The 26624-nt window shown below is 50.3% G+C and overlaps 1 protein-coding gene across 4 annotated transcripts in view; it reads right to left on the bottom strand.

The window, feature by feature from the left end:
* The window catches only part of ELMO1 (engulfment and cell motility 1), a 403454-nt gene that overhangs the window by 185268 nt on the left and 191562 nt on the right, over positions 1 to 26624 (bottom strand). For all 4 annotated transcript variants that reach the window (XM_079786562.1, XM_079786563.1, XM_079786560.1 and 1 more), the window contains exon 14: positions 15554 to 15658. In XM_079786562.1, the coding sequence (XP_079642688.1) occupies positions 15554 to 15658 (105 nt within the window). The remainder of the gene's footprint in view (positions 1 to 15553; positions 15659 to 26624) is intronic.

Below are 26624 nucleotides of genomic sequence, written 5' to 3'. Positions count from 1 at the left end.
TGGCGTCCAGACCCTCTTCACCCAGCGTCCCCTCTGCACGTCCTGTGAGCCTAACGTAACTACCTCACAGCAACGCCTATGCTTTTTACAAGATCGTCTCCTTTAAGCACATTTCTAGGCATGGAAATGTGAAGTTAAAAGATTTTAATATGTTTGTCACTTACAATATATTTATCAGCGGTTCCCAGGAACTTGGGGGGGGGGGTGAGTGATGAATAGGCAGAGAACAGAGGATTCTTAGGGCAGAGGAAATATTCTAGGTGATGTTATAATGGTGGATACATGTCACCATATATTTGTCCAAACCCAGAGAACGTACACCACCAAGAGTGAACCCTAATGTAAACTGTGGACTTTGGGTGACAACGCTGTGTCAATGTGGGTTCACTGATTGTAACAAATGCACCCTCCGGTGAGGGATGTCGATAATGGAGGAGGCTGTGCCTGTGTGGGGGCAGGAGATATATAGGAAATCTCTGTGCCTTCCCTCAATTTTGCTGTGAACTTTAAACTGCTCTAGAAAATACAGCCTCATTTAAAAACAAAATCATTTCTCGGGGCCAGCATGGGATGGGAAAGGACAGCCTGCCTGTGCCCCTGACATGTTCCTCCGATGGGAGAAGGAAACAGCCTGTGCTCAAATTCCAAGTTTGCCTCCTACTATCTAATATAACAACAGACCAGTTCCTCAACATCTCTGAGCTCAGTGTCCACATCTGCAAAATGGGTACAATCAGTGTCTACCGTATAGAGGTGTTGTGAGAATCCAATGAAGTAAATGTATGTAAAATTTCCTTAACAGCCCCTGGCATACATTCATTACTCAATACATTTGACCTTTTATTCATTCCTACCTAATGTAGGGTGGAGCCCCAAGCTACCAGGCTCTCAGCTGACCTGACCCCTCTACCAAAATAACTCCCTAAACCAGTGATGGCGAACCTATGACACGCGTGTCAGCACTGACACGCGTAGCCATTTCTGATGACACGCGGCCGCTGAGGCGGCCGCATGCCGAGGATGAAACATTTGCTGCTCCTGAGGATGAAACATTTGCGAAATAATGTTTTTTCCTCAAAGTGACACACTACCCGAGTTATGCTCAGATTTTTGGCGAAGTATGACACACCAAGCTCAAAAGGTTGCCCATCACTGCCCTAAACGGTAGTCTTCTCAGTCACTTTCTGATACAGAACTCATCTCTACTCCTGTAACATACACAGGTTCCCACGGCTTCTGTGACAGACTTGGTGTAAGGCTCAACGCCATGGGCTCATCAGTCCTAAACGGTGGCCATTCTGATGGTCAAACCAGCTCACTGACAGGCAGATTCCTGCCAAGTCTGGTTCCAGTTTTGATCCTCGGACACAAATCACCTACGACTATGAAGGACCTCGGAGGGGGTGAGGGAAGTGACACTGAGCAAGGATTCAATGCATCCAATAGTTAACAAATAATTTAGACAGTGAGGACACACGGCAAAGAGAGACATAGTCCCTGTTCAAAAATGTCATGTTTGAGAGAGATAATGATCAAATAATAATAATTATATAATTCCAAAGTGAGTGAGTGCTTAAGGAAGCAAAACCAAAGAAATAAACAAGAAAACAAAAAAGGAGCCAGAGGATGAAGTCCTAAAGAATGCATGGGACTAAAGTGTGCCATGGAGCAGGGGTGCAGAAAGAAGAGGCTGAGCAGGGAACTGCATGTGCAAAGGTCCTGTGGTAAAGGAACATCGACATTCAAGAACTGAAATGTTAGCCACGCTGGCTTCCCTGCAAGTTTGTAAATAGGTATGAATGGCACACCTCAAGGTCATGAATTCCAACAGCCTCCAAGTATAAGGACCCTTGTACAAAATCACATTTGATAAACCACCGGAGAGAAGTTAGTTACTAGGGCTGTTAAAGTTGTTACTAATAGTGTTTCAGTTGCTTTATAAAACACACAAAAAATAGTCTCTATTAGATATGACTTATGCTAAATGTTGGAATCTTGGGTTTTACCAATACAGGGAAAAAGTTGATAAAATTAAGGTCAAGGTAAAAATAAAATTACCTGACAATGTCAAACACTCCTGGGCACACCAGGTGTATCGAACAGCTCCTAAGGGGAAAGCTATTTTTACCGAATACGACGGGGCCACGGGAACACTGCCACCTACATTTTATTACACCGATACGGAATGCCTTCCGATTTGGTGGGCAGGTTGCTCACACTGGCTGGACTCTGGTCACATGAATACAATTTAAAACCAAAAGTCAGCAGTGATTCACCCACGGCTCAGCATATCGGGGACAGTGTCATCTGGGGCACCCCAAGATAGCTGCTAACTGGGCTTCCATCCCAGGGCGGACCAACCACCCGAAGGACAGCTGCAGCCAGGGAGGTCGTAGCGTGTTCAGGATGGAAGCCTACGCCTGACTTGTGTGCCTCAGTGGTTGAGCATTGAACCAGGAGGTCACGGGTTCAATTCCAGTTCAGGGCACACGCCCGGGTCTCCACTCAATCCCCACTAGGGGCGTGCAGGAGGCAGCCGATCAATGTTTCTCTCTCATCGATGTGTGTGTGTGTGTGTGTGTGTGTGTGTGTGTGTGTGTGTTTAATTTATCTTTATTGTTGAAAGTATTACAGATGTCCTCTTTTCCCCCTTTGCCCCCTTCCACCTTGCATCTGCCCCCATCCCCTGCGAGGCCTTTATCACACTACTGTCTGTGTCCATGTGTTATGCATATAAGTTCTGGATGTTCCTATCTCTCCTTCCCTCTCCCTTCCTCTCTCTCTAAAATCCATAAAAACATTTTTTTTTAAAAAAGAGGAAACCTATTTCTGGGGCCTCCTCCCTCGGGTGACTGGCAATCCAGCCCGGGGCAGGGCACCAGAACTCCTGACTCAGGCACTCAGGGAACAGACACCTGCTGGGAGCCTCTGTCACCGCGGAGCACTGGGCACGCAGGGCAGCACCCAGCCCGTCCTCAGGCGGCTTACACACCAGCACAGGTACGAGGAAACAAACAGAAAGGTGGATGTGGGGCACATACACAAGCATTGCATTTGGAGAAAAACAGGGGCATGGAGGTAGACACGGGGCCAAGGGGTGAAGTTCCAACCTTCCATTTGGTGGTGAAGAAAGGCCACGCTAAGCCTAGAGGAAGGGATAGAGGGAGCCACGGGGCTCCTGGGGAGCAGACTCCCGGGAGAGGAAGCAGGAAGTACAAGGCCCAGAGGCCGGAGGGCACCTGCTATGCTGAAGGTCAACAAGGATGCTGTGGACTGAACAGTGCCCCCCCCTCCCAATTCATATGTTAAAGGTCTAACCCTCAGTACCTAAGAAGGTGAGTGCGTTGGGAGATAGAGCCTTCACAAAGGCAAATGAGTTAACAGGAGGCTATTGGGGTGGGGCCCTATCCAGTTCCACTGGTGTCCTGATAGGAGGAGGAAGGGACAGCAGGAATGTGAGTGCCTATGAGGACGACCATGGGAGAACACAGCAAGGCAGCCGTCTGCAAGCCGAGGAGAGAGGCCTCAGGTGAAACCACCCTGCTGGCACCTGGATCCGGACTCCCAGCCTCCGAGCTCTGAGACAGCACACTTCTGTGGCTTCCGCCCATCGGTGTTCCTCTGTGATGGCAGCGCTAGCAAACTCCTACAGAGGAGGGCTGGGATGGAGCTGAGTAAGGGAGGCCTAGAGGGACAAAAAGGCAGCGAGACAGACTGTTACAGAGCCTGGAGGCCATGGCCATGAATCTGGACTTTACTCTGAGTGAGATAAGAGCCACTGGAGAATTTTGAGCAGAGAAGGCATGTGATGAGACCAAGTTTTAGAAGGGTCACTCTGGATTCCTAATATTCTGGCCATTGGGCTGAGAACGAACACGAGGAAGAAGGGCGGAAAGAGGCTGAACCAAGTAGGAGACTACTGCAATACACGAGAGCTATGTAATAAACGGGAGTATTATAACGATGGGATAGAAGGGAAAGAGGTGACACTGGATACATTCTGAGGGGCAGTCAGGAGGTTTGCTGGTGGAGGTGTGCTGGTAACGGAGTCTTCTTAAGGAAATGAAGAGTAATCCACTGAGCCAGCGATTTCAGAGTCACCAGGAAGGTCTCCGAGCAACTGCATTCAAAACGACCCACTTTAACAACCGAGTTCAGAGTAGGTCCAGCCAAGCCTAGTTCCTGACGGAAGGGATCCATTGCTGAAGGGTGTTTGTGACAGAATAACAACTGGGCACAGGGAATCCCAGCAGTGGGGCAAGACTACCAGCTCCTCTTCATGGTTCAAATGTTATTTCTATTTTTTCCTAAAGAGGGGCCCTCTGGTTCCTGGTCTGACATGTAAAAACCTTGGAAGCCGTCACTTCCAAACTTGCAACAAGTAAAAGGTTGAACACACTGAAGGTCAACACCTCTCCTTCGTTCCCACAGAAAATTGAGGGCACAGTGCAAACTACCACCCTCAAAATGCATGAAGGTCACAGCCCAAGGGCACATGCACATTGAAAGACTGAGACCCAATCACAAGACTGTAGGACACGCCCCTTCCCCCTGCACGCTCCCAGCTCATCAGAGCTCCTGCCATAGTAACACCAGACCACAGCTACAGGAGTGGAAACCACAGCCACAGGAGCGGAAAGCCCCAGGTCCCACTGAAGGAGGAGTCCCTGGGGAAACCCAAAGACAACAGGAGGAACAAGGACAGGGCCCAGAGGCAACTGCAGCCTCTGACACCCGCAGCCTTATCCACAGGAACAGGCTAATTCCTAGCCCGATAAACATGAAGCCTCACAGTAAAGGCCCATTTACCCAATACATCACCCCTTTAACAGCAAAATCACAATTAGAGCAGAAAGGGGGAAGGCAGCCGCTGAGCTCTGCAGTGAAGGTAAAAACAAACCAACAAACAGCCTGCCCAGCTGGCGTGGCTGCTCAGGGGTGAAGTGTCATCTATAAACCAGGAGGTCACGGTTTGATTCCCAGTCAGGGCACATGCTTGGGTTGCAGGCTGGATCCCCAGTGTGGGGTGTGCAGGAGGCAGCCAATCAATGATTCTCTCTCATCATTGATGTTTCTCTCTCTCTCTCTCCTCTCTCTCTCTCTCTCTCTCTCTCTCTCTCTCTCTCTCTCTCTCTCTCCCTTTCTGAAATCAATAATTAAATCAATGTCTAATTAAAGGGGAAGCAGAAAGGGAACAGGTCATCACAGAACATGTACTCAATAGTCACTGCTTTAACTAGCATAGTGAGACATGAAAATGGGCAATGGAGACTGAGAGAACCAGCTGGGAGAAAGAGTGGGAAGACGTTGCTGGGTCTAAGACAGAGACCCCAGGGCAGTGACTGCAGGCTACGGGCTTCGCTGGTACCCCCGGGAGGGAGGGAGTCACCCACAGGGGAGGCTGCCGGTAGGTTCTAACCTTGTGATTCACACGGTATGTCACCTGCACGCAGTTCATTCTATAGCTCGTTTCATTTTCTCTCAAGCAATCCATCACTGTGTTTTTAAAGTCTCACTGTTTTAATGATTAAAAACAAACAAACAAAACAAAAACATAAAAACCTTCAGCTAGAGCTAAGCAAAAATTCTGAACCTCATACCCAGCTTGGGCTGTTGGAGAATGAGACAGACAAATACCGTGTTTTAGACCTGCTTTAGATTTCAGGCACCGAATCCAGTACCTACAGAACGGAGGGATGTGAACGCCGCGCACACACACAGGGCTGTGCCCAGCAGTCATGAATGCACATGGAACCTGCCTCCCTCAGAGGGCGGGTCTTCGGAGATAAAACCAAGCCCACATTGAATAATGAGCTCATCCTGGGGCCTGAAGCCTTGCACTCAAACTGTTGGCTTCGATGTCAGAAATGCTGCCTTCCAGTGCAATTAGCAAACCTAATCACACACATTCACACTCTCAAGAGGTCCTGATTGGCAGTTAACAGCTTGAATATTCACAATCAAAATCAATGGAATTAATGCCACTATTTTTAAAACATGAAAAGATACTGTACAGAAAAACAACAAGCCTCCGACTTGTGAACCTGGGTCAAAGAAAGAATAGAGATGAAAGCCAAGAATCAAGTATTTAAATGAATGATTAGACAGTTATTCTGAAGTCCCAGCAAGGCTGTCTTGGGTCCTTGTTATTCTAAATGGAGTCTGTGCTCCAGATCATCTAGAAGGAAAACGTCACTCAAATAAAAAAGGCTCCTTTACATGAAACGTGTTTAACTGGCAACATATAATTTCATTTAGAAAAGAATTAGGAGCACTTGCTGCTGAAGCCGTTTTGGGGAGATGGGGAGGGGATGATCTGTCAACACTATGGGAACAGAAAGTGATGGGCCACCAAGCTTTGTTCCAACCGCTTGCTTCACAGTTCAGTTTAATTACACATTACACGCTGTCCTGTAATTATGTCGCTGGGGAAACTGCCAATTTCCCCTCTTGAGATGTTAAAAGTTCCCTAATTTACTTTAAAGACTCAACATTGCCTCCATCAGCACCAACCTTAGTGCAAGAAATGTTAAAAGTTCCCTAATTTACTTTAAAGACTCAACATTGCCTCCATCAGCACCAACCTTAGTGTAAGTAGGGTATTTGGCTCCTGTTCCCTTAAAATGTAGGCTGCTGGACAGTGAGGGGTCCCTTGCCTGGTCTAACATACAGTTCTGGGGCCCACTGTGAGGAGAGCCCAAGAACACTGGTCCAATATATTTATAATAAGATCTGATGGCTTTTTTCTTGAATTTACAACTGGAGAATTTGAGAAGCATGCCATTCCTTTACCCAACTGTTGGGAGGCTGAAACTAAAGTCCTTTATTCTTAGCCAGAGAATAAACACAGAACACAAGATGAAGCACCTCGCCCTCCAGAAATCCACGCCAAGAATGGAAAGACAGCAAACACTGAGCATATGCATATGAAACCCCTGGGAGATGGAACCCGAACCAAGGAAGACTTGATGAACTGGGAAAGGCAAAAGGCAAGTAGATGATTGAGCACCTACTGTGTGCATCCAGAATTTTACAGAGGTCACTGCAGACCACCAGTATCAGTGGCCATTAACTCAAGTCCCTCAAGTACCAGGCAGACAAGAATGCAGGAAGCAGCCAGAGAGAATATAATAGGGAGTTCTGGCACCTGGTTATTTGGAGAGAGAGAGAGAGAGAGAGAGAGAGAGAGAGAGAGAGAGAGAGAGCGCAAGCCCTGCCTACAGGCAAGTCAATCATCTTCTCATTAAAAAGACTGTGCCAGTTGAGCAAAACACACCCACAGGACTCGTTTGAACTACAGCTGCAACCCCTGGATGAATCTGCAAACCCCTAGGAGGCATTGGCTCTGAACACTGGACGCAGACTCCTTGGTTTTAAAGTCGGCTCTGGCACTCCCTTAGCTGTGTGGTCCTGGGCAAACCTCCTAACCTCTCTGTGTGTCAGCTCCCTCATCTGTAAAATGGAAATACCAGCAGGGCTGACTTCATAGGGGTGTTGTGAGAAATTATTAAAAGTGTTTAGTATAGTTGTTACTGCATAGCAAGCTCTGGGCTTGCTATTCATTATGTTTATAGCAAGGAGAGAAAAGGTAAAAAGTTTCCCCAAATGGCTTTGAACTTGAGGTAGACCTCAATGGACAGAGAGACCTACATGCTAGAAGAAGAGGGTACAAAGGTGACCTTATCTTCCCATCTCTGGAAGCACTGAAGGGAAGACTACAAATAATGCATGTTAAGTACTCAAAATATTCAAAGTCCTCAAAGATAGTAGCTTCTCTCATACGGGTCATCCCATAGAATTTCTCTTCAGTACTGCATCAAGAATCAGACCTCCCTGGCCCTTTGGTGAATTGGGGTCTATGCCAATATTTTCCCCAAATATTTTAAAAAATATTGTTTACTAAGTATACATCACAAGGATGGAGAATAAAGTTAAAGGTTTAGTGTAAACATACTTTAAATTTTTTAACTTTTAATAAAATAGTTATAATGAAAGAACTTGAAAAAACAATTCTTAGTTACAAATACCCTCTACTTTATTTATGCATTATAATTTTTTTTCTGATTTGGAATAGTTTTAGGAACATACATGAGCCCTAGCTCAAAAGTGCACAAAACCATTGTAATTAATCTTATTTTTAAAGGAATTCTATGTCCCCCCTCAGGAAATTCATTCCCTTCTACCACAATCATCCAATGTGCAGATATATTCCAAATGGGTGAAATATTCATCATAAATGAACATTTACGAGGTATGTTGAGACAAGAACTGCAGGGTTCAGAAAGAACAAGTTTCCAGAATTTTCCTTTAGTTTTGTTACTGGAAGCCTCAATGTTGTGTACATTCTGCAGTCAGTTGTATAAGAGCCTCATTAAAAATACGTTTTGTTTTTAACACAGCATCAACCCAAAGATAGAGGAGACCTGCACAAGAGGGGTCAGGGCTGCTCTGCTCCACACTGACCCCTCGCCAGGATATTTCTCTAAGACGCAGGGTCACTGTTTAAAATTAGGTCGCTGGGAAAGAAGCAAGACCTGAGTGATTCTGATAGTTAAACACTGATAACCGATAAAACAGCGAAATATGTGCCGCTCAAAATACTGTGGAAAACTGCAGAGAAGTCACGTTTTTATGATTTGATGGATGTGGCTAGGATAGGTCACATCTAAACATCCCAAATTCAGCAAGAAAACCCAAAGAAGGAAACAAAAGGACACGAGATGAAACAAAACAAAACAAAAACACTCTGCTGTCTTCCTGTGCTTGAAGTTCTAGTTTCTGGTGTCTAACAACTAGACCCTGCCTTTCCCATTGGCCACCAAGTCCACCGCGCATGGCACCAGCCTGGCAGATGGTAGATGTTTGATAATATTTCCTGACCGAGTCAGTCAATGAATACATGTGAATGTCGAAAGGGATTTCTCTTCCTTTAGTTAGGTTTTTGTTTAGCATCTAAGAAGATGAACCATTCTTGTTTTCTGTGGGAATTTGCTTTTCCTCTGAAAAAAGATAGAAACAATAACAGAAGCACCTCATTTGCATGCACCTGGCTTTCACTGTTGCACTGAAATAGCTGATCTGACGTTTTGAGGGTCTGGGATCTTGCACAGCAGCTTGTGTCTGGCTGCAAGGCCTAGAGGGTCCCGGAGGACGGACAACAGGCTCTGAGCCTCCCCCGATCTGCTGAAATACTCCTGCACGTCACTCTGCGTGTCACTAGACTCAAACTGCGACCGCGTGTGAGATCTGGGAAGCCTCGCAGAGATGCCCTCAGCAGGCTCATTCATTCCTTTAAATAATTTTAAATGGCCCTGGCTGGTTTGGCTCAGTGGATAGAGCGTCAGCTTGCGGACTGAAGGGTCCCAGGTTCGATTCCGGTCAAGGGCACATGCCCGGGTTTCAAGCTCAATCTCCTGTAGGGGGTGTGTACGAGGCAGCCAATCAATGATTCTCTCTCATCATAGATGTTTCCGTCTCTCTCTCCCTCTCCCTTCCTCTCTGAAATCAATAAAAATATATTTTAAAAATAAATAAAGAATTTTAAATCATTTTCGTGCCAATCAAGTATTTGGTAATATGGAGACATATATGAAAAGTAGGCCTTGGTTTTCAAGAATGCACAGTTTGTCATGAAGCAGAGGGGAGGCGGTTGCCTTTCCTGCGTGTGAGAATGACTTCTGTCATGGCAGACTCAGGAAGGTCATGACTGAGCACACACGCTCCTCCATGTTCCCAGCAGCTGCCCGTGATTCTAATCGCTTCAATGATTCTGGCCCCTTTCCCTCCACGCCAAGGGCAGACCCGTGTGCCCATCACACTCCAAGCCCAGAGACAGGAGGCTTCCGAGTGGGAAGAGCCTGGGACTTGAAGGTCAAAGACGCTGGTCCAGATTCCACCTGCCCACTGGCCGTCTGACCTAGAGGAACGTCTGCTCCTCTCGACGCCCCACTCCGAGTCTATCACTTTTAAACTTAAACTTCTTCTAACGCCACTTCTTCAAAATAGACTCGCCCAGGCCGTGGTATTTTGTGGAAGAGCCACACTCAAGGGGCCAAAGAGCCACATGTGGCTCGCGAGCCGCAGTTTGCCGACCATAGTCCTGGGCTCTTCCTGAAATGCGAGCTGCTCTAGGGAACAACCCTTGTACGTGACCCGCCCACACGGAGGACTCCTCTTCTCTGCTCAACAGGATGCAGGTGAGTCCCATGGAGAGTCCACCCTGAACCTCTGCCGCAGCGTTTCCCTTCCGCATTCCTCAGGGCCCCCTTCCACCTCACAGCTGGCCCCGCGGCTTGGGAACCTTAGGTTGCTTGTCATGACTTCCTACTTTGAAGCTGACACTCAGCTCCCACAACAGCCAGCGTGAGTCTTGAACCAAATGAAAAAGCCAGGAATGTGGGTTTCTGTGCAGGTCCCAGTGAGTAATCAATACACCAAGAATCTGTATTCCGAGTCCACATTTCCACGGAGCCACTACGCTGGTCATTCCAGAAAGAAGAGCAACAACAACAGCACAAAGACGCGACATCTCAGCCATGCCCCTGCCCTGGCTGTGACGTGTGACCGAGGACCACGGGAGGGAGCCGGCACTGCGCTCCACCTCTCAGACGGGCCTCGCTGGGGAGAAGTATCTGCAGAAAACAAGCGATTCTGCCGGGCCGCTGGGGCTCAGGGGTTGAACTTCAACCTATGAACCAGGAGGTCAGGGTTTGGCTCCCGGTCAGGGCACCTGCCCAGGTTGCCAGCTCCATCCCCAGAGGGGGGGGGGGGGCGTGCAGGAGGCAGCCAATCAATGATTCTCTTTCCTCACTGATGTTTCTCTCTCTCTCTCTCCCTTCCTCTCTGAAATCAATAAAAAAATATATATTTTTTAAAGGAAGCAAGCGATTGTGTCCTGAATAAGTGCGACCCACAAGTCTGAGATCACCAAGGACTCCAGATCTGACAAGGGCACAGCGCGTGCCCAGACCCACAATTCCTCCTCGTGTGCTGTTCCCACCCACGTGTGGGCTAATTCAATCCCATCCCTGCTCCCACCCAGTACACAGCTCCGAATTCATTCAAGGACTCACGAGAAGCCAGGCTGCCTGTCCATAAATCCACGTTCAAAAACATAGCTCCGGTCACTGCTAAAAGCACGAAGGCCATGGTTCTCAGATGGTAACACATACACTGATCACTGGCAAGAGACCATTTAAATAAAAACTGAAGAGACTCTACTCATGTAACTAACGAGAAATCATTAAACTCGCTCTGTGCCAGGTGCCACAGAGGCAGGCTGGTGGGCCAGGGGTTCCCCGGAGCGTCGGGACGCGGTGTCTGAGGTCATCCTCACAGCTCCACGGAGAGTGCGTTCGAAGGTCCCAGGACACATAATATACAGAATGGGTGTCTATGCGGACTTGACCTTGGCTGCCCTTCCTCACTGCCTACTAGCGGGCCCACACACAGATGCCCCACACGCAGCTGAGGGTCTGCATGTCTCCACGTGAACACCCCTACAGACCGCACGATGTCATTAACACGTTGAGCGCCCAGCCTGTTCTGTCTTCCGGACGGAAAGGATAGCGTCAGTCACCGGTGAGTGACACGGCGCTTAACTTGTTACAGACCGGACCACCCACCCATCCGCGCGGCCAGTAAGCCCCTCCTTCTTCCCCGGAGACGGCAGTTTCTTTTGGATCCAGAATAACTCATTCGAGCTGCTGCTCCCCGCTGCCGCCGCCGCCCAGTCCGGCTGCCAGTGCTTCTCTGTAATCCCGCCGGCTTTCCGCGCTAGCCGCCACGTCTCACCTTTGTCTTCTGGCAGGAGAGGGATTTTTCTAAAATTAACTCTCATCCTCCTTATTGAAAACACTTCGGAAGCTCTTCACTGCCTTCAGGCTCAAGTCCAGACACCACTACATAGTGACAGGTCACCGAGGAGCCAGCCCCTCTGCCTCCCTGGCCGTGACCACGCTCACCCTCCGGGCGGTAGACATGGCAGCGTACGTTTAGACACAGCGTTACCCGAGCTTTGGTTCCCTGAACAAAGCACATGCCTTTCTGCCTTTGCTCAGCTTCCCTCCGCTCAGTGTCCTCCCCTCCCTCCCTCCCTCCCTCCCTTTCCCTGATTAAGAACTACCCACCGACCTTAGTGCAGGGACCGCTTCCTCCAGGAAGCTTTCCTGGCCTGACCGCCACATCTGTGCTGAGGACTCTGGTCTGTGTCCCCGATTCTCCCACCTCCCCAATCAAAATACATTCCCAGTGCCGGGGAAAGTGCCTGATCCTGACCTCTCCCCCCAGGCCCACCCTCCTCTGTTTTGTCCAGAAAGCTCCTCAACCACAGGACTCCCGAGTGACGTGGTCCTTGGGGAGTCCCGTCACCTCGCTCCCTGATGGGCCTTTGGGGGTTACTCAGTGGCCTGGGCAGCCTGGGGGCTGAGGAGAAAACAGTCCCCTGGCCGCGTCCCGGGGATCGTGTCCATCTGATGGGCAGGCGGAGGGACAGGACCCACCAGAGAGGCCAGGACAGCCAGGGGCAGAAGCAAGACGGGCAGCGGCAGAGGACACAAGGGGTAGAGTGTCCAGTGCGGGAGGGCGGGAGCTGAGAGGAAGGCGGGAAGACTGCCCTGCCTCCCGCTGGACAGTGGTGGGGGGAAGCTGATGAGGGGGTGTGGCCACGTGGGTGGCAGGTGAGTGAGAACAGGAGGCGACAAGATGGGTGGGGGAAGGACAGAGGCTCAGTGTTTGAGCGAACATGACGGTGGAGGGTGTCCAGCCCAGAGGAAATATTTGCATGTGCATGCGTGCGAGTGTGTGTGCATGTTACAACTTCTTTAAAAGACCTCGCCGTGGCTCCGACTGGAAGAGTGAACGGTGAGGCTCTGTCCGGGGGAGGGCGAATGCCTGCTGAGTGGCAGGGAGAAGTAACACGTAAACAACGGCATTCAGACAGGAGGTCAGCCTGGCCAAGAAAAAGAGCAAATCTTAACAGAAACGTAAACTTAGAAAAAAAGAACCATTTTTATGTTTCAGATAAGACTGCTCTGCTCCTGACCAAACTTACTGAGCCATCTGAGAGCACTAGCCCAGGTTCTACAGCGCAATTTCACCATCACCGGGGTCACCATCACCGGGGTATCTCTCACAGCCACCACAAAGCCCAGACATGTTCCTGTGACCCATGCATGTTCCCGTGACCCAGGCATGTTCCCGTGACCCAGGCATGTTCCCATGACCCAGGCATGTTCCCGTGACCCAGGCACTCATGAAAATAGCTTCAGCTTCCCATCAGCCAGACCTAGTGTCAGCGGGGCGGGGGGGGGGGGGAGGCGGGGGCAACAGCACCGGGAAAGGGACACTTCTGAGAAAATACGGGCCTCTCAGTTACAGGAACGCCTAACCAATAAGCAGCAGCGCATGTGGACAGAAAGGGCCACGTTTCCTTCAGAAGTCGGCTCTTCACTGAAGTCCCTCCGGGAGGTACACTCTGAAGCGCTCCATCACGCTCATTTCCCTTACGGTGTTCAAGCGAGTGCGCTGAGGGGAATGGGCTGAGCACAGGAAGTGACTTTTCAGGAGGCACACGCTGCTTATGCGATTAACAATGCATGCGGCATCAATAAGCTCCAATTTCAGGAACACTCTCCGTCCACAAACATGAATCACTAATTCTGAATTCAATTTCCACACAGCTCATTTTCACACGCAACATTCCGGAGGCTATACTACACAGTATCTCAAAAATATTAATTCACTTCTTTGCAAGCAGATTACACTCCTAGAAAACATACCTGCGCAACAAATATACACACATTACAAGCCAAATGAAACTTTTATGAAAAAAAAAAAAAAAACAATTTTCTTCCACGGCTTCATAAATCCAGCCATCACGCTGTGTCGTAAACGCATACAGTGATGTATGTCAATTACTTCTCAATAAGACAGGGAGAGAAGGAGACGCTTTTCTTAAGGGAGGTTGCATTTCTGGCCACGACCCGATCGCCCATCTTTCGGAGAAATGCATCACACCCTTTGTCTAATCAAATTACAAATAATATTTCAGTGGAAGCCGAAGCTTAGCAAGTTGCATCTGTGGGAAAACGTGTATCGGGTTCTTCTCAATCCCTTCACCTCTTCCCCCAGCCCCGCAGCGCCCCTCCCCTCTGACAGCTGTCAGTCTGCTCTCCGTCACCAGTGGGTTGCTATTAAGTAAAACCCATTTCAAACCAAGTGCCTGCAGGGAAGCCAGGGCCTGGCATCTTTGTCAAGGGGCCCTCCTGGGTAGCACGCTTTTTCATGGGGAAGATGGCCCGTGTATTATCCGTTTGGGCCAGCAGCCCCCGCAGGGCATGGTGACAGCCAAAGGAACAAGCCCATACATTTCCAAATGCCGCCCCCCCCCCCAGGGGAACAGTGCTTCCTGTTTAGTGCAGACCAACGGAGTCGCCCACATTTGCATCACTAGAGAACCATGGGGCCAGGTCCCAAACCCTGGCGTCCCGGAGCCAGCGTCACCGGGAGGGACGAAGAGAAAATGTGAGTGACAGACTCTTACCTTTTCTCATCTCCGCCCCACTCTTCCCGCGCCAGACACCTCGTTCCTCACGCTCTAAGCTGAGATCTAGTCATCCCGGTCACTGCTCGCCAGTTCTCGTCCTATTTGTTCACATCCTGCTCCACCTCAGCCTGGGGTGGCTGTACCACATCCCGACTGAGTCTGGGCTCCTCGCCCTGAGGACAGGTGACAGGTGTCGGCACAAGCCCAGGACCTCCTGCGGGGCAGCCCCGAAGGGCAGGCCTCCTCCGTCATCCTCACCTCGTCCTCCCACACCTGCACTGCCCATCAGCAGGGGCATCTTCCCTTGTCCTCCACAGCTCCTCCCTCCGCGCCGCTCCCATGCTGGCTGTTGTTCTCACTGTGTCTCCAGCAGTGGCCAGAGGTGGTGCCTGAGGGAAGCCTGGGCCCCTGCTCAGGAGTGTTAGAGTGAGTCCACGAATTTCCACTCTCCTGGAGCCATGCCGGGTTTTGGTAGAGAGCTATTTCCGTCCTTGGTACTGAAGCCTAAGAGCTTCTGTCATAATTAGATATTGAACCACATAAACCCGTTTTCCAGTACTATTGTATTTTTAAAAAATATACTTTTATTATTGGTTTTATTATAGAGAGGAAGGGAGAAGGAGAGAGAGAAACATCAATGATGAGAATCTTTGATCGGCTGCCTCCTGCACACCCCACACTGGGGATTGAGCCTGAGACCAGGCATGTGCCCTGACCAGGAATCGAACCTGGGACCTTCTGGCTTATAGGTTGATGCTCAACCACTGAGCCACCTTGGCTGGGCTGTACTATTGCATTTTTCAATGTCATCACATGAAAAATACTCAGAGGTGAGAAGTCTTTACGTCATTGCCCCTGGTGGGTTTCATTTCATTTTAATTTTCACTTCATTGAGTGATGAAAGCCAAACCTCTGGGGCCGCTCTTCTCTGGGGAATGCCTCCATCCCTGTGAGCTTGAAAGTCAAGTTCAGCAGGAAACCTGTGACCGCGAGGGGCTGTGAGCTTACCCGGATATAGGCGTCCTGGTGCTGCTTGGCGAAGTAGAGCATGTTGTCCAGGGCTAACATCCCCGGGGGCGTCTGGGTAAAGTCCATGGCGGGGTTGACGTGATTCTGTGATTAAAACACAAGGTTGGGTCAGGTTGATGCCTCAGTGGACCCACCAGCCAGCAGAGGTCTGGGATCCCACCTCAAGACCGAAGCACCACAAGGCAAACTCCAAGTAACCAAGTAGGAACACACCTATCTCCATGGAAACCTGCTGGGTAGCGGTGGGAGCTTCTATCTACAGGGGCAGCAATGCCACCTTTTACTCCCGGGTTAGGAAACACAGCTGAAGATCCAAGTACAGGATTATCCTTAGATGTAACACTGAAGGACAAAGAAAATCACAGAACAACCGTGTGTCTGGGAGCTGTGCTGTGGTGAAGCCAATAGCATTTGGGGAGAAAGAGCTGGGACGAGGCCACATCTCGGCCATTAGCTGTTCACTCTGCACTTTCACTTACTCATCCATCTGCACACGCGTGCCCACCCAGTCCGTGGACTCTGTGAACTGTCCAGGGTTACACATGGACACTGGATAGAAAGCTATCCCTGGGGTCCCGACACCTGCTGCTCTCGGGGAGTGTGCTGACCTGTGGTCACTGCACAGTGTGAGAACCAGGAAGACAAAACCATAGTCACAAATACGCCCAACACATTCTCCGCAGGTTCAAGGTCACCCACAAGCCTCTTGTCCAAGGAACAAACCACGCCCATCGTTAACCCTCAGACACGACCACGCCTCCCCGTCCTGAACATGCATACATGCATATACTAGCAGATGGTGAGTGGTTTAAGAGAACTCTTTTTTTTTGTTTGTTAAAGACCTGAAAAAGCAATGTTAAAGAGGCATTAAAAAACCTGCTTTTACCTCAGGATATAGGTAATTTGTGTGAAACTACATATTTGTGTTTTGTTCCTAAACACTTGTGAATGAGCAGCGTGGCTCTCTGAATTGCCAGGACATTTTGGTTCACTGTCGTTTTTTCTAATTCGAGTTCAGGAAGGACTTGTTGTTCACTTACTCAAGGTTCAAACAACCCAGGCTCCTGTAAGTTATGTAAGAGAACAGACGCTGCCTTTCCATGCTGCTGACATGTCTGAAAAGCGAACGTTCTGAGCTGGCAAACAACGTCTGAAATGACAGCAGAGCGGCGCTGCCTGCGGCCACAGGTCCTGTCGGAGCATCCCTGCCCGCTCTCTACGGCAGGGTGGGTCAGTGGAGCGACGTTGTTTTCATTCAGCATTTTATCCCGATTCATTTATTCGGATGTTGGAAAGTTATAAAAATAGCAAAGCACCACTTATAGTAAGAGGTACAAATCTCATAAAATAATTTTGTCAAAAATGCACTTCACCGGACACATCAAAGACAGGGGACTTCGACTTTTACCTGATGTTTACGGAGTAAGAGGTCAGATTTGCGTTCAATAGTGGGGGAAAATCAAAAAGCTGGAAATCAATGATCAGAGACTTCATCTAAAAAATAACGTGCGATGAAAGACTTTGTAATACCTGCAGTCCTTTAGAGAGCAGTGGAATGCCTCGCACGACACACAAATCTATTATTGTGACTTTGGTACACTAGACTTTCATGAACACAAGTAACGTCTTAGAAAGTTACTATTAGCTGCGCCCTTTCGTGTCATCCATGCTGTCACCTCACCTAGCACTCAGGCGTGGCACTACCTCCCCACTGGCTGATGAGGAAGCCGCAGCACCATCTGCAAGTCGGATGCATTTGTTTTGGTGCTGCTAGCATTTCGACGCTACCCAGACTGAGGACAGCTGACTTGAGAAAAAATGTAGGCTGCTCAGTATTAGCTGCCACCCAGCCTGGTCCCACCAACGAAGAGGAGTGTGCCCCGTGGGAGAGAGGAAAGTATGGCATTGATTTCAGACCTGTTTCTAGTGTTGGTCTATGAGTCTATTCCAAAAATAAATACACAAAAAGGAAACCAAACGACAAAGATTAGTTTCTCTGGATCGAATTGGAACAACCCCCAAAGCTACTAGTAGATGCTAGTGAAGCTGACCCTGGAGAAGGTCCCACAGCTCCAAAGTCATCAGTCTTGCTTGCATTTGCTCCCAGGGACCCCTCAAAGCATCCTCCTATCAGTTACCCCCCCTTATGCACACCTGGGGGCCACCAAATAGGGCCACTGATCTCAAAAGGTCTTACAGTTAAATAATATAATTTATTTTTAGGGTTCTTTTAAAGAAACACGTGGCTATTTAGCAAATAGTCCCAATAAAATAATGCCTATGCTATGCCATGAATTCTGCAAAGTACCTTCATGTACTAACTCTTGATCCTCAAAGTAGACTCGGTTATTATTCTCCCATGACAGAGAAGGAAACTGAGGCACTGGGTGTCTGGGGAGCTTGCTCAAAGTTTAGAGCCAGAATTTGACAATCCCATTTACAATTGCATCAAAAAATAAAACAAAATACCTTGGGATAAATTTAACCAAGAATGTAAAAAGCCTGTACTTGGAAAATGATCAGACACTCAAAAAAGAAAATGAAGAAGATACATAAGTGAAAGCATATACCATGTTCATGGACAGGAATCATTAACATCATTAAAACGGCTATACTACCCAAAGTAATCTACACATTCAATGCAATTCTATCAAGATACCAATGGCATCTCTCTCAGAACTAGACCAAATATTCCAAAAATATACATGGAAACACAAATGACCCCGAATAGCCACAGCAATCTTGAGAAAGAACAAAACTATCTGATATCAAACTATACTACATGGCCCTAATAATCAAAACAGCACGGTACTAGCATAAAAGCAGACCTATAGATCAATGGGACAGAATAGAGAGCCCCGAAGTAAACCCACACCGTTATGGCCAATTACTATTCAGAGTACAGGCTTTTCTCCGGGGTTTTAGTGTTCAGGTGTTGAAGTTCACAGAGATGCCCAATGCAGAGCTCCTCAACCGTGGTCCTCCTCCGTCCACATTACTCGCTCAGGGATAATGGGCCTGCGGTCCATCCTTTTTAACGAAAGCTACAATTTCTCCACCCCTCCCAGGTCTAACAGACCTCTCTCTCTCTGATGTCCAGCACACCATTCCTCTGGTCTCTGACAAATAGGCTGCTACTCAACAGAAGCCAATTAGAAAACCGCCTTTGATTTTTCTGGGACTTGCCCTAAATTATGGAGCATCCCCGCACTGCAGATGAAAAACAAATCACTTTGTAGTGGTGAGTGAACTCTGTTCTCTCTTTCTGCCTCTTTTTTAACTCCAGGTTCCATTTTCCCAGCTCCTCTCTCCTTCAAATTATTGCTTCCTTTTTCCCTCTTGGCTTTAACCGTCAGGGAAGTAATTTACAACCTTGATGTCGGTAACAGGCAAACGAAAAGAATTACATGCTGCAAGCCTGGGAAGCTTTCCACACTGTGACAAAAATACTCCGAGAACCCGGCGAGGCCAGCAGTCCCCGCTTTCTTATTTATGAGACGCTCTGGATACGGACTTATTTTCCTCTCTTGTTCCGGGTATTTTTCCCACCCGTCTCGAAATAGAAGCTGCGTGAGCTTTGATAAATGGCTTGAAATTTTCCCTTGTCTTACAGCAAAGCCTGTGTACCTCTGTGCATCCTTCTGAAATGCCATTTCTTAGTTCCTGCAGAATGCTGCTCGGCGAATCGTATCAGACAGCCCTCGGCCCCGACAGGAATGGGGGTGCTCCCTTCCCGAAGCACCCGGGGTTTTTCATTTTGGGGAAATGACACCAACGCTGAAGGTAGCACGGCTTTTTTTTATAGTGAGCGCCCTAATGGGGTTCGGGTGCGGAGGTCTGGAGATCTGTTTCTCTTCTGTTACCTACGTAGCTGGTTTTCAGCTGAATTATTTCAGCGACACATCCAAGAGGCAGTTCCGGTCTAAGACAGAGAATCGCTCCGCCTCTTCCGGGCCCTACCCCAAGGCCCCTGGAGCGCTGGAATGGACCTGAAACACAACCTGGGCCGGTCGCCTTATTTTATGGACAAGAACCAGGGCTGCAGGGTCCGAACCTCCTGGGGGGCTGGCCAAAGCCCCGGTCTCTGAGTCAGGGGGGCTGGGTGGGGTGGACAAGCTGCCTCTCTAACGAATTCCCAGGGGTGCAGGTGCTGCTGGCTGGAGAACACAGCTTGAGACTCACAGGTGACTAGACCGACTCATCTGGATAACACAGGAAATATCAAAAGAAGATCTAGACCCACTAATTCCTCGAATCCTGTGCAGCATCTACCACACTAGGACTGGAACCCACGGTTCCAAGTAGCAAATGCATTTTCAATGTACTTGCTGTTCAGCCCCTTGGTGCTTGGCCTCTCCTGGAGAAAACAGACTCCTTTATTCAGAAAAAGGAGTGGTAATTGGGAAGCCTCTCACTTCCTCCATGGCTCAAATTCCTAACGAAAGTCACACGCATGAGTGCCTCCGCAGGAAGGAAGAAGACTGTCACCAGCCACTAAGCCCTGGCCCTGCACGCTTCCTGGCTGGGGTGAGTGTCCCACACCCCAAGAGAATGTTGAACGATCTGCGTTGCTCTATGCCAGGGCCAGGCCGCTCCTTCCTTAGTGCGGATGAAACAAAGAGCTGATGCCAGGGAGCTCGCCAGCGGGCATACCACGGGAGAGCCTCTGAGAATGGAGGAGTTCATATGTGTGCATGAATGCCTGCATGTGCCCAACACAGAGAAACCACCTCTAAAGCAAAGCACGCTGAGCAAACAGCCATTCCGGCTAAGAAGCCGGATCAAGGATGTTTCTCGAGGTGGGGAGTTAGGTCACTTTCTCCAAGAGGCGGCAGCCCCTCGGAGCTCTGCCCAGCTGCACACACCTCCCCGCTCCCCCTCCCACCCAGAGAGGATCATGTGGGTGTTTCAACAGACTCCCCAGAAGGGCAGTTACCAGCCCTGGATGCACCTGAACATCCGCAGGGGGGAAGGAGGGGGCTGGGAAAATCCCTGATGTCTGGGCTGTACTCCGAATTTCAACTGAGGAATTCTTGTTTGAGAACGAAGCAACTGGATTTTTCAAGCTCCCCAGGGGACCCCCAGGTCCAGCCAGGGTTGAGGACATGGTCCCCAAGTTTGAGCGTGGCAGAAGCTCCCCGAGGGCCTGTTCAAACAGGAGGCTGGGCCCACCCCCAGCCTTTCCAATTCGGTGGGTCTGGCTGAGGACCGAGGACTGGCTTCCATACACGTTCCCGGATGCTCTGCTGGTCTCTGGACCACACTTGGAGGAACCACTGCTCTCACGCTACACAGGAGTGTGTGAGGGACCGATACCCACCAGCCGATGGCGCTGGGAACTTGATTCCCTGTCCCAGGCTTTGGTTAGGCCTGGACTTTTATGGAAATGTGGGCCCAGGTTGGACAGGCAGCCTGAGTTGGCACAGGGCCCGCACTTGCTCCCCTGGCTCCTTCGCACATTTATGTATTTGACTTTGTGACACACAGACACCCCCCCCCCCCCCCCCCCCCGCGCCAGGGAGTCCCAGAAGCAGCCGTTAGAAACCTTTGGATTCTGGACTTGTCATCTCGCCATGAAGCTCAATAAAAATCCATCGCTTGGATGACAACAAAGAAGGTGTCCCATCACGTCTGACCTGAGGGTGGCAAGATGGTGAAAACGCTGAAGAGCAGGAAAGTGCCTGCGACCAGGTGGGACCAGCACTGGTGGGCATCGAGCCGGGCACCCGAGGGCGTGATTCCGTCTAACCTCCCCAGCTACCCAGGGAGGTGAGTGCCATTAACAAGGTAAATGCGCGTCTCTTCCTACAGAGGAGGGTCAGACCCGTCACTTGTACATGATCACAACTGGTAAGTGGCCCGTCACCACTTCGATTCTGCAGCTTCTCTTCCTCTTCAGGTTCAGAGGTCTTTAGAGAATGAGAAGGTGGGCCCCATTAGCAAGAAGAAGTTTAATTAGAGGAATGTAAAGTCTTGTAACGAGATTTTTTAAAATTCAAGAAACACATCTATGGAATAAGGGAGACCCGGCTCGTGAATAATTCATGGAGCTCCCAGCTCTTCATCATTAAAATTTGATTCTTTTAGGTAAAGCACAGAGGATCGGCAAGAAAAAAAATACCAAAGATGCTAAGGGTTCAGGCCAACCTACTCTAAACCACCTTGGTCCCACTGTGCCCCCTCTTGTCTGGCCTAACACCTCAGCTAGCTCATTCCCCTCACCCCCTGTGGCCTCCGACCTCCAACCAGGCTGTTTCCTTGGGTTGGTAAGCCCACAGCCAACCTTTTGGGGCAGACCTCTGGTTCAACTGAGCTCTGGGACCACCCACAGCTACCCTCTGTCACTAAGGAACCCCCCTCAGGGGTCTGCCCTGGGAGGGCCCTGCCTGCTCATACTGGTGAAAGCTGAGAGAGCTGGCTACACACCTAAGAAGAGTGGGTTACACGTGGAGGTCAGCGGGCTCTGACACGTGGGTTTCCTGAACAAGAGCAGATCAAAGACACCGGCGGTCCCGCTGACCGGCCCCGGGTCAGGCCAGCTGGACACAGCACGTGGTTCTGGGAGCTATGCCCATCACCAGCTCCAGATGCACAGGAAACCATTCACAAAAGGGAGGCCAGGAAGAAGCAGAAATACCTGGACAGAAAGATACATAAGGCCTGGCCGGCATGGCTCAGTGGTTGAGCATCGACCTATGAACCAGGAGGTCACAGTTCAATTCCTGATCAGGGTACATGCCCGGGTTTCGGGCTTGATCCCCAGTGTGGGGTGTGCAGAAGGCGGCGATCAATGATTCTCTCTCATCATTGATGTTTCTCTCTCTCTCTCTCTCTCTCTCTCTCTCTCTTCCTCTCTGAAATCAACAGAAATACTATCTACACTAATAAAAGAGTAAGATGCAAATTGACCATACCTTCACGACGCCCACCAGCCAATCAGGAGTATGCAAATTAACCCAACAAAGATGGTGGGTTAATTTGCATGCACAGGTGCCGAGCGGTCGGGGGTGGGGCAGGATGCAGGCGTTCTGCACAGCCCCAGCCACTCTGGGCCTCTGGGCAGCGTGGGAAGGCGGAAAGGCAGCTCCAGGCTGGAGCGAAAAGGTGGCGCCGGCAGCCAGGGAAAGGAAGGCCCATTCTTGCACAAATCTTTGTGCATCGGGCCTCTAGTGTGTGTGTGTATGTGTGTGTGTGTGTGTGTGTGTGTGTGTATGGAAAGCTGGAGAAGACATTGAGATATTTAGCCCTGGGGGTAATAAAAGGGTGAGTGTTGTGTGGGTGGGAGGGGTCGGTGGGGGGTGGGGCCTGGGCGACTCCTGTCTGTAGGCGTCTGAAGAACTAATGTCATTCTGCTCGGCCACAGACCCAGGATGAGCAGGCCAGTGCCGTCCTTAGGAACACGGAGGCGAGGACGGCGCACGGCAGGAATGCTGTGCCCAGAACCAGAGGGCGAGGCCGGGAGCAGATGACCTGGGGTGCCCTGAGCCCTGGTTCCTTCCTCTTCTCATCAGAGGGTGCTGGGTGTCTACTGCCGCGCGGGGCACTGTGGGAGACGGTACATTTCATCCAAAGAAGAACTGAAAACAAAACAATGCTTGCCCCCAAGGTACATCTGTCTCAGAAGAGAGTTGTTCAAAGCCTCAACAATACAGCTTTGAAGTGTGCAGACACACACACACCCACACATACACACACACACACTCATAAAGAGCTGCTGCGCGCAATGGGAGATCTCACCCGCACATTCTGGATTTGGGGCACATTTCCTTTGTTAAAAATGACGCGCTTTTTAAAGTTACTCTTAAAGGTCAGAAAAGGCCGTGGAAACGATGCCCTGTGCACGGGTCCTTAGCACCCGGTCCGCTCTCGCTTCAGTGTCTGGAAGAAGCAGAGATGGGACTGGGCGCTGAATGGAAGGATGAGTTTAAACGCTGTTTATTCGGGATGTTGATTTAGTAGTCAACACAAGGAACTGCCATACAAACTCAATTAAGAAAGGCCTTGGGAATGAGCTCCTTTCAAATGAAGCTGGTTATGTTTTTTTAAGCCTTCATGAATAATGAAGTAATGCTGTCAAGGTTTATAAAGATATCTGCGCCTTTTCTGCCAGCTGAGCCCCGCAGGATTCGGAATAATCCGGGTCCCGAGGCTCATGCTCGCAACATGGGCTCTTTCTTCCCTTCACCCCCAGTTCCTTTTCCTGCCACTGCATTCAGAACCCCCTCTCCGTCCCTCTGGTCACTTGAGAACAGGATGTGAGCAGCCCAGGTCGCGCACAGCGGGTTCCTCGTCTCCCCGTTGCCCCATCCCGGGGAAGAACACAGGTGAGAGGGTCATCAAAGGACCCAGAGCATGCCCGGCCAGCCTGGCTCAGTGGTTGAGCTTCGACCTATGAACCAGGAGGTCCCGGTTCGATTCCCGATCAGGGCACATGCCCGGTTGCGGGCTCATCCTCAGTAGGGGCTTGCAGCAGGCAGCTGATCAATGATTCTCTCTCATCATTGACGTTTCTATTTCTCCCTCTCCCTTCCTCTCTGAGATCAATAAAAAAAATTTTAAAAAAGGACCCAGAGCATGTGGTCCCATCACCCAGGGCAGACCTTGCTGACCCAATGGGCACCATGCCCTCCAGCCAGCACAGCCCCCAGGTCGCCTCGGGGAGGAGACCACCGCTGCCCTGGGGGTGAGACCTGTGACCTTGTGACCTCGGAGCTGATCCTGGCGCAGCTGTTGCAGATGAACTCACAGAAGGTCAGAGGCTGCACCCCGGGCTCCTCCAGGCCCGGCACTGCGGCCTCTTGGTCGGGGGCGGGGGGGTGGGGGAGAGGGGAGACGTGAACGGTGACCCCCTAATCACGGGAGGAGCAGCTGACACCCACAGCACTCCTGGGCGACAAGGACTGCTCTGAGCTAGAGGTATTACTGCCCAGGGGCCAAGTCCGGACTGCCACTTATTTCTGCACAGTTGGGAATTTATGGTGTTTTCTTTATACATTTAGATTATTCTTTTTAAATAATCCGAAGAAGATCTGTGACACACGAAAACTACATTAATCTGAGTGTCGATGTCCACAGAGAAAGCTTTGTGGGCGCATGCATTTACATGCTGCCCGGGCTGCTTCCTCCCGTGGCCCAGAAACTAAAATATTTACTAACCGGCCCTTCCCCAGGAAAGCCTGCTGACTCCTGTTCCCAGCGCGGTCCTCAGGGCAACGCCGAGACAAGGGCGGACCACACATGAAAATGTCCACACACACGGAAATGCCAGGGCGGCCCCCGGACAGCCGAGGCCCTCCTGCAAGCGTCAGTGCTGCACTGCCCTGGGTAAACGCTGTACTGGCTTTGCAGACCCTGACGGCTTCCCCGGACACATCCCAGGTCCTGCAGGTGTGATGGTGAAAGGGGAGTTTGCAGTGGCCTCACTCCTGACTCAAGGCCCCCCTGGAGTCGTGGGCCCCTCTGCCCTGCTGACCCCTGCAAACCTCACAGGGGTGGGAAGGGAGAAAGGAAGGACCAGCTCAAAGGAAAAACAGCTGGCCCCCAAAGGTCCCGAGAAGCCCACCCCTGTGTAGGGTACCTGCCTGATCTTGGGCCCCGCGCCAACTGACTGTGCATGGCAGGAAGGCCCTGGTCCCTCCCACCAGGCCAGGGCTTCCACAGGAAAGCACCTGGCTAACCAGGTGGGCAAGCAGGTGCATGGAGGGGAGGGGGCCCGGTGGCGAGCAGCCCAGGCTTGGAGCGACCACCCGGGATCCAGTGCCATCTTTATTATCAGCTGATGCTCTTAGGAGGGACACACCGCCTTTCTGAAAGCCGCTTCTTCACCTACAACCCTGTGCATTGCCTCTCTCACAGCCCTGCTGTGAACTTCAGCGGGGAAGGTGGAGAGAAAATGCTGTGAACAGAGCCAGGCCCCAGGTGAGCCCGGGGAAATCGCAGCTGCGGGTGATTCACGTTCCCTCTGGAGGGGCCTCCTGCTCCATTCTGCAAAGCTCCCAGCTCAGCAGTCCTGGTCCTGGTTCTAGGCCTGGTTCCCCGCAGGGCATCGCTGGCCTTGAATTCCCAGCTCCGGTGTCATCAGTTTGAAGTGTGGCTTCTCTCAGGCCCCAAAGATCAAGTTCCTCAGCCCCCTCTCAGCCCAGACTTACTCACAGAGCTCACCAGCATTGGGCTCAGGGGGCTCCTTCCGAAACTGTCTCCCCCCAGGACCAGACAGCAGCTAATTAAAGAAGCCCAAGTTGCCCGGCCAGAGGGGTGGCTCACCTGGCTGTCCCATGCACCGAGAGGTGGCCGGTCCAGTTCTCAGGGCACATGCCCGGGTTGTGGGCTCCATCCCCAGTAAGGGGGGGTGCAGGAGGCAGCCAATCGATGTCTCTCTCTCTCTCTCTCTCTCTCTCTCTCTCTCTCTCTCTCTCTCTCTCTCTCTCTCTCCCTCTCTCTCTCCTCCTGCTTCTTTCTCTCAAAAATAAAATTTAAAAAAGCATACAGGGGAAAAAGAAGTCACCAGAAGACCCTGGGGATAGCCTGCCTCCTGCAGCTGCCTGCACTGAAACATGGAAAATTTCAGTCCCATCCCAGACAGTTCCTTGTTCTATTTATAAAGACTCTGGCAAAGAAGACTCAGTAGCATCTCTCATTTTTCGCTCTTTTATACGTTCAGCAACATTTCACCTGACTTCCAGGTACTGAGTTATGTAAGCTGATGCGGCACCTGGAATATTCTGTTAATGCAAAAGCGGTGACCTGAACCAGTTCAGAGAGGAAGCACTTTAATCACCATCTCAGGAAGACGGCTTCGGTAACTAGGTAAGGTGATCGATGCGATGTTCAAATACACGGGAGTTTTCTCTCCACCCATCTGTGTGTGTCTCATTGACTGGCATTGACTGTGAAGCTGCCGCCCACCAAGGCATTGCAGAAAGCCTTAAAGTAATCGAGTAAATATACACCCCAGTATAAAATGACGTCGTCTTCCACACTCCCAAGTCAGGGAGCATTTGTTAATGGATGGAGAGTCAGAGAAGAAAGGAGAGAGAGAGGGGGAAGTGGG

Source organism: Cnephaeus nilssonii, assembly GCF_951640355.1.
Source record: "Cnephaeus nilssonii genome assembly, chromosome: 12".
Classification (NCBI taxonomy): domain Eukaryota; kingdom Metazoa; phylum Chordata; class Mammalia; order Chiroptera; family Vespertilionidae; genus Cnephaeus; species Cnephaeus nilssonii.
This window is presented reverse-complemented; position numbering and strand designations above follow the sequence as displayed.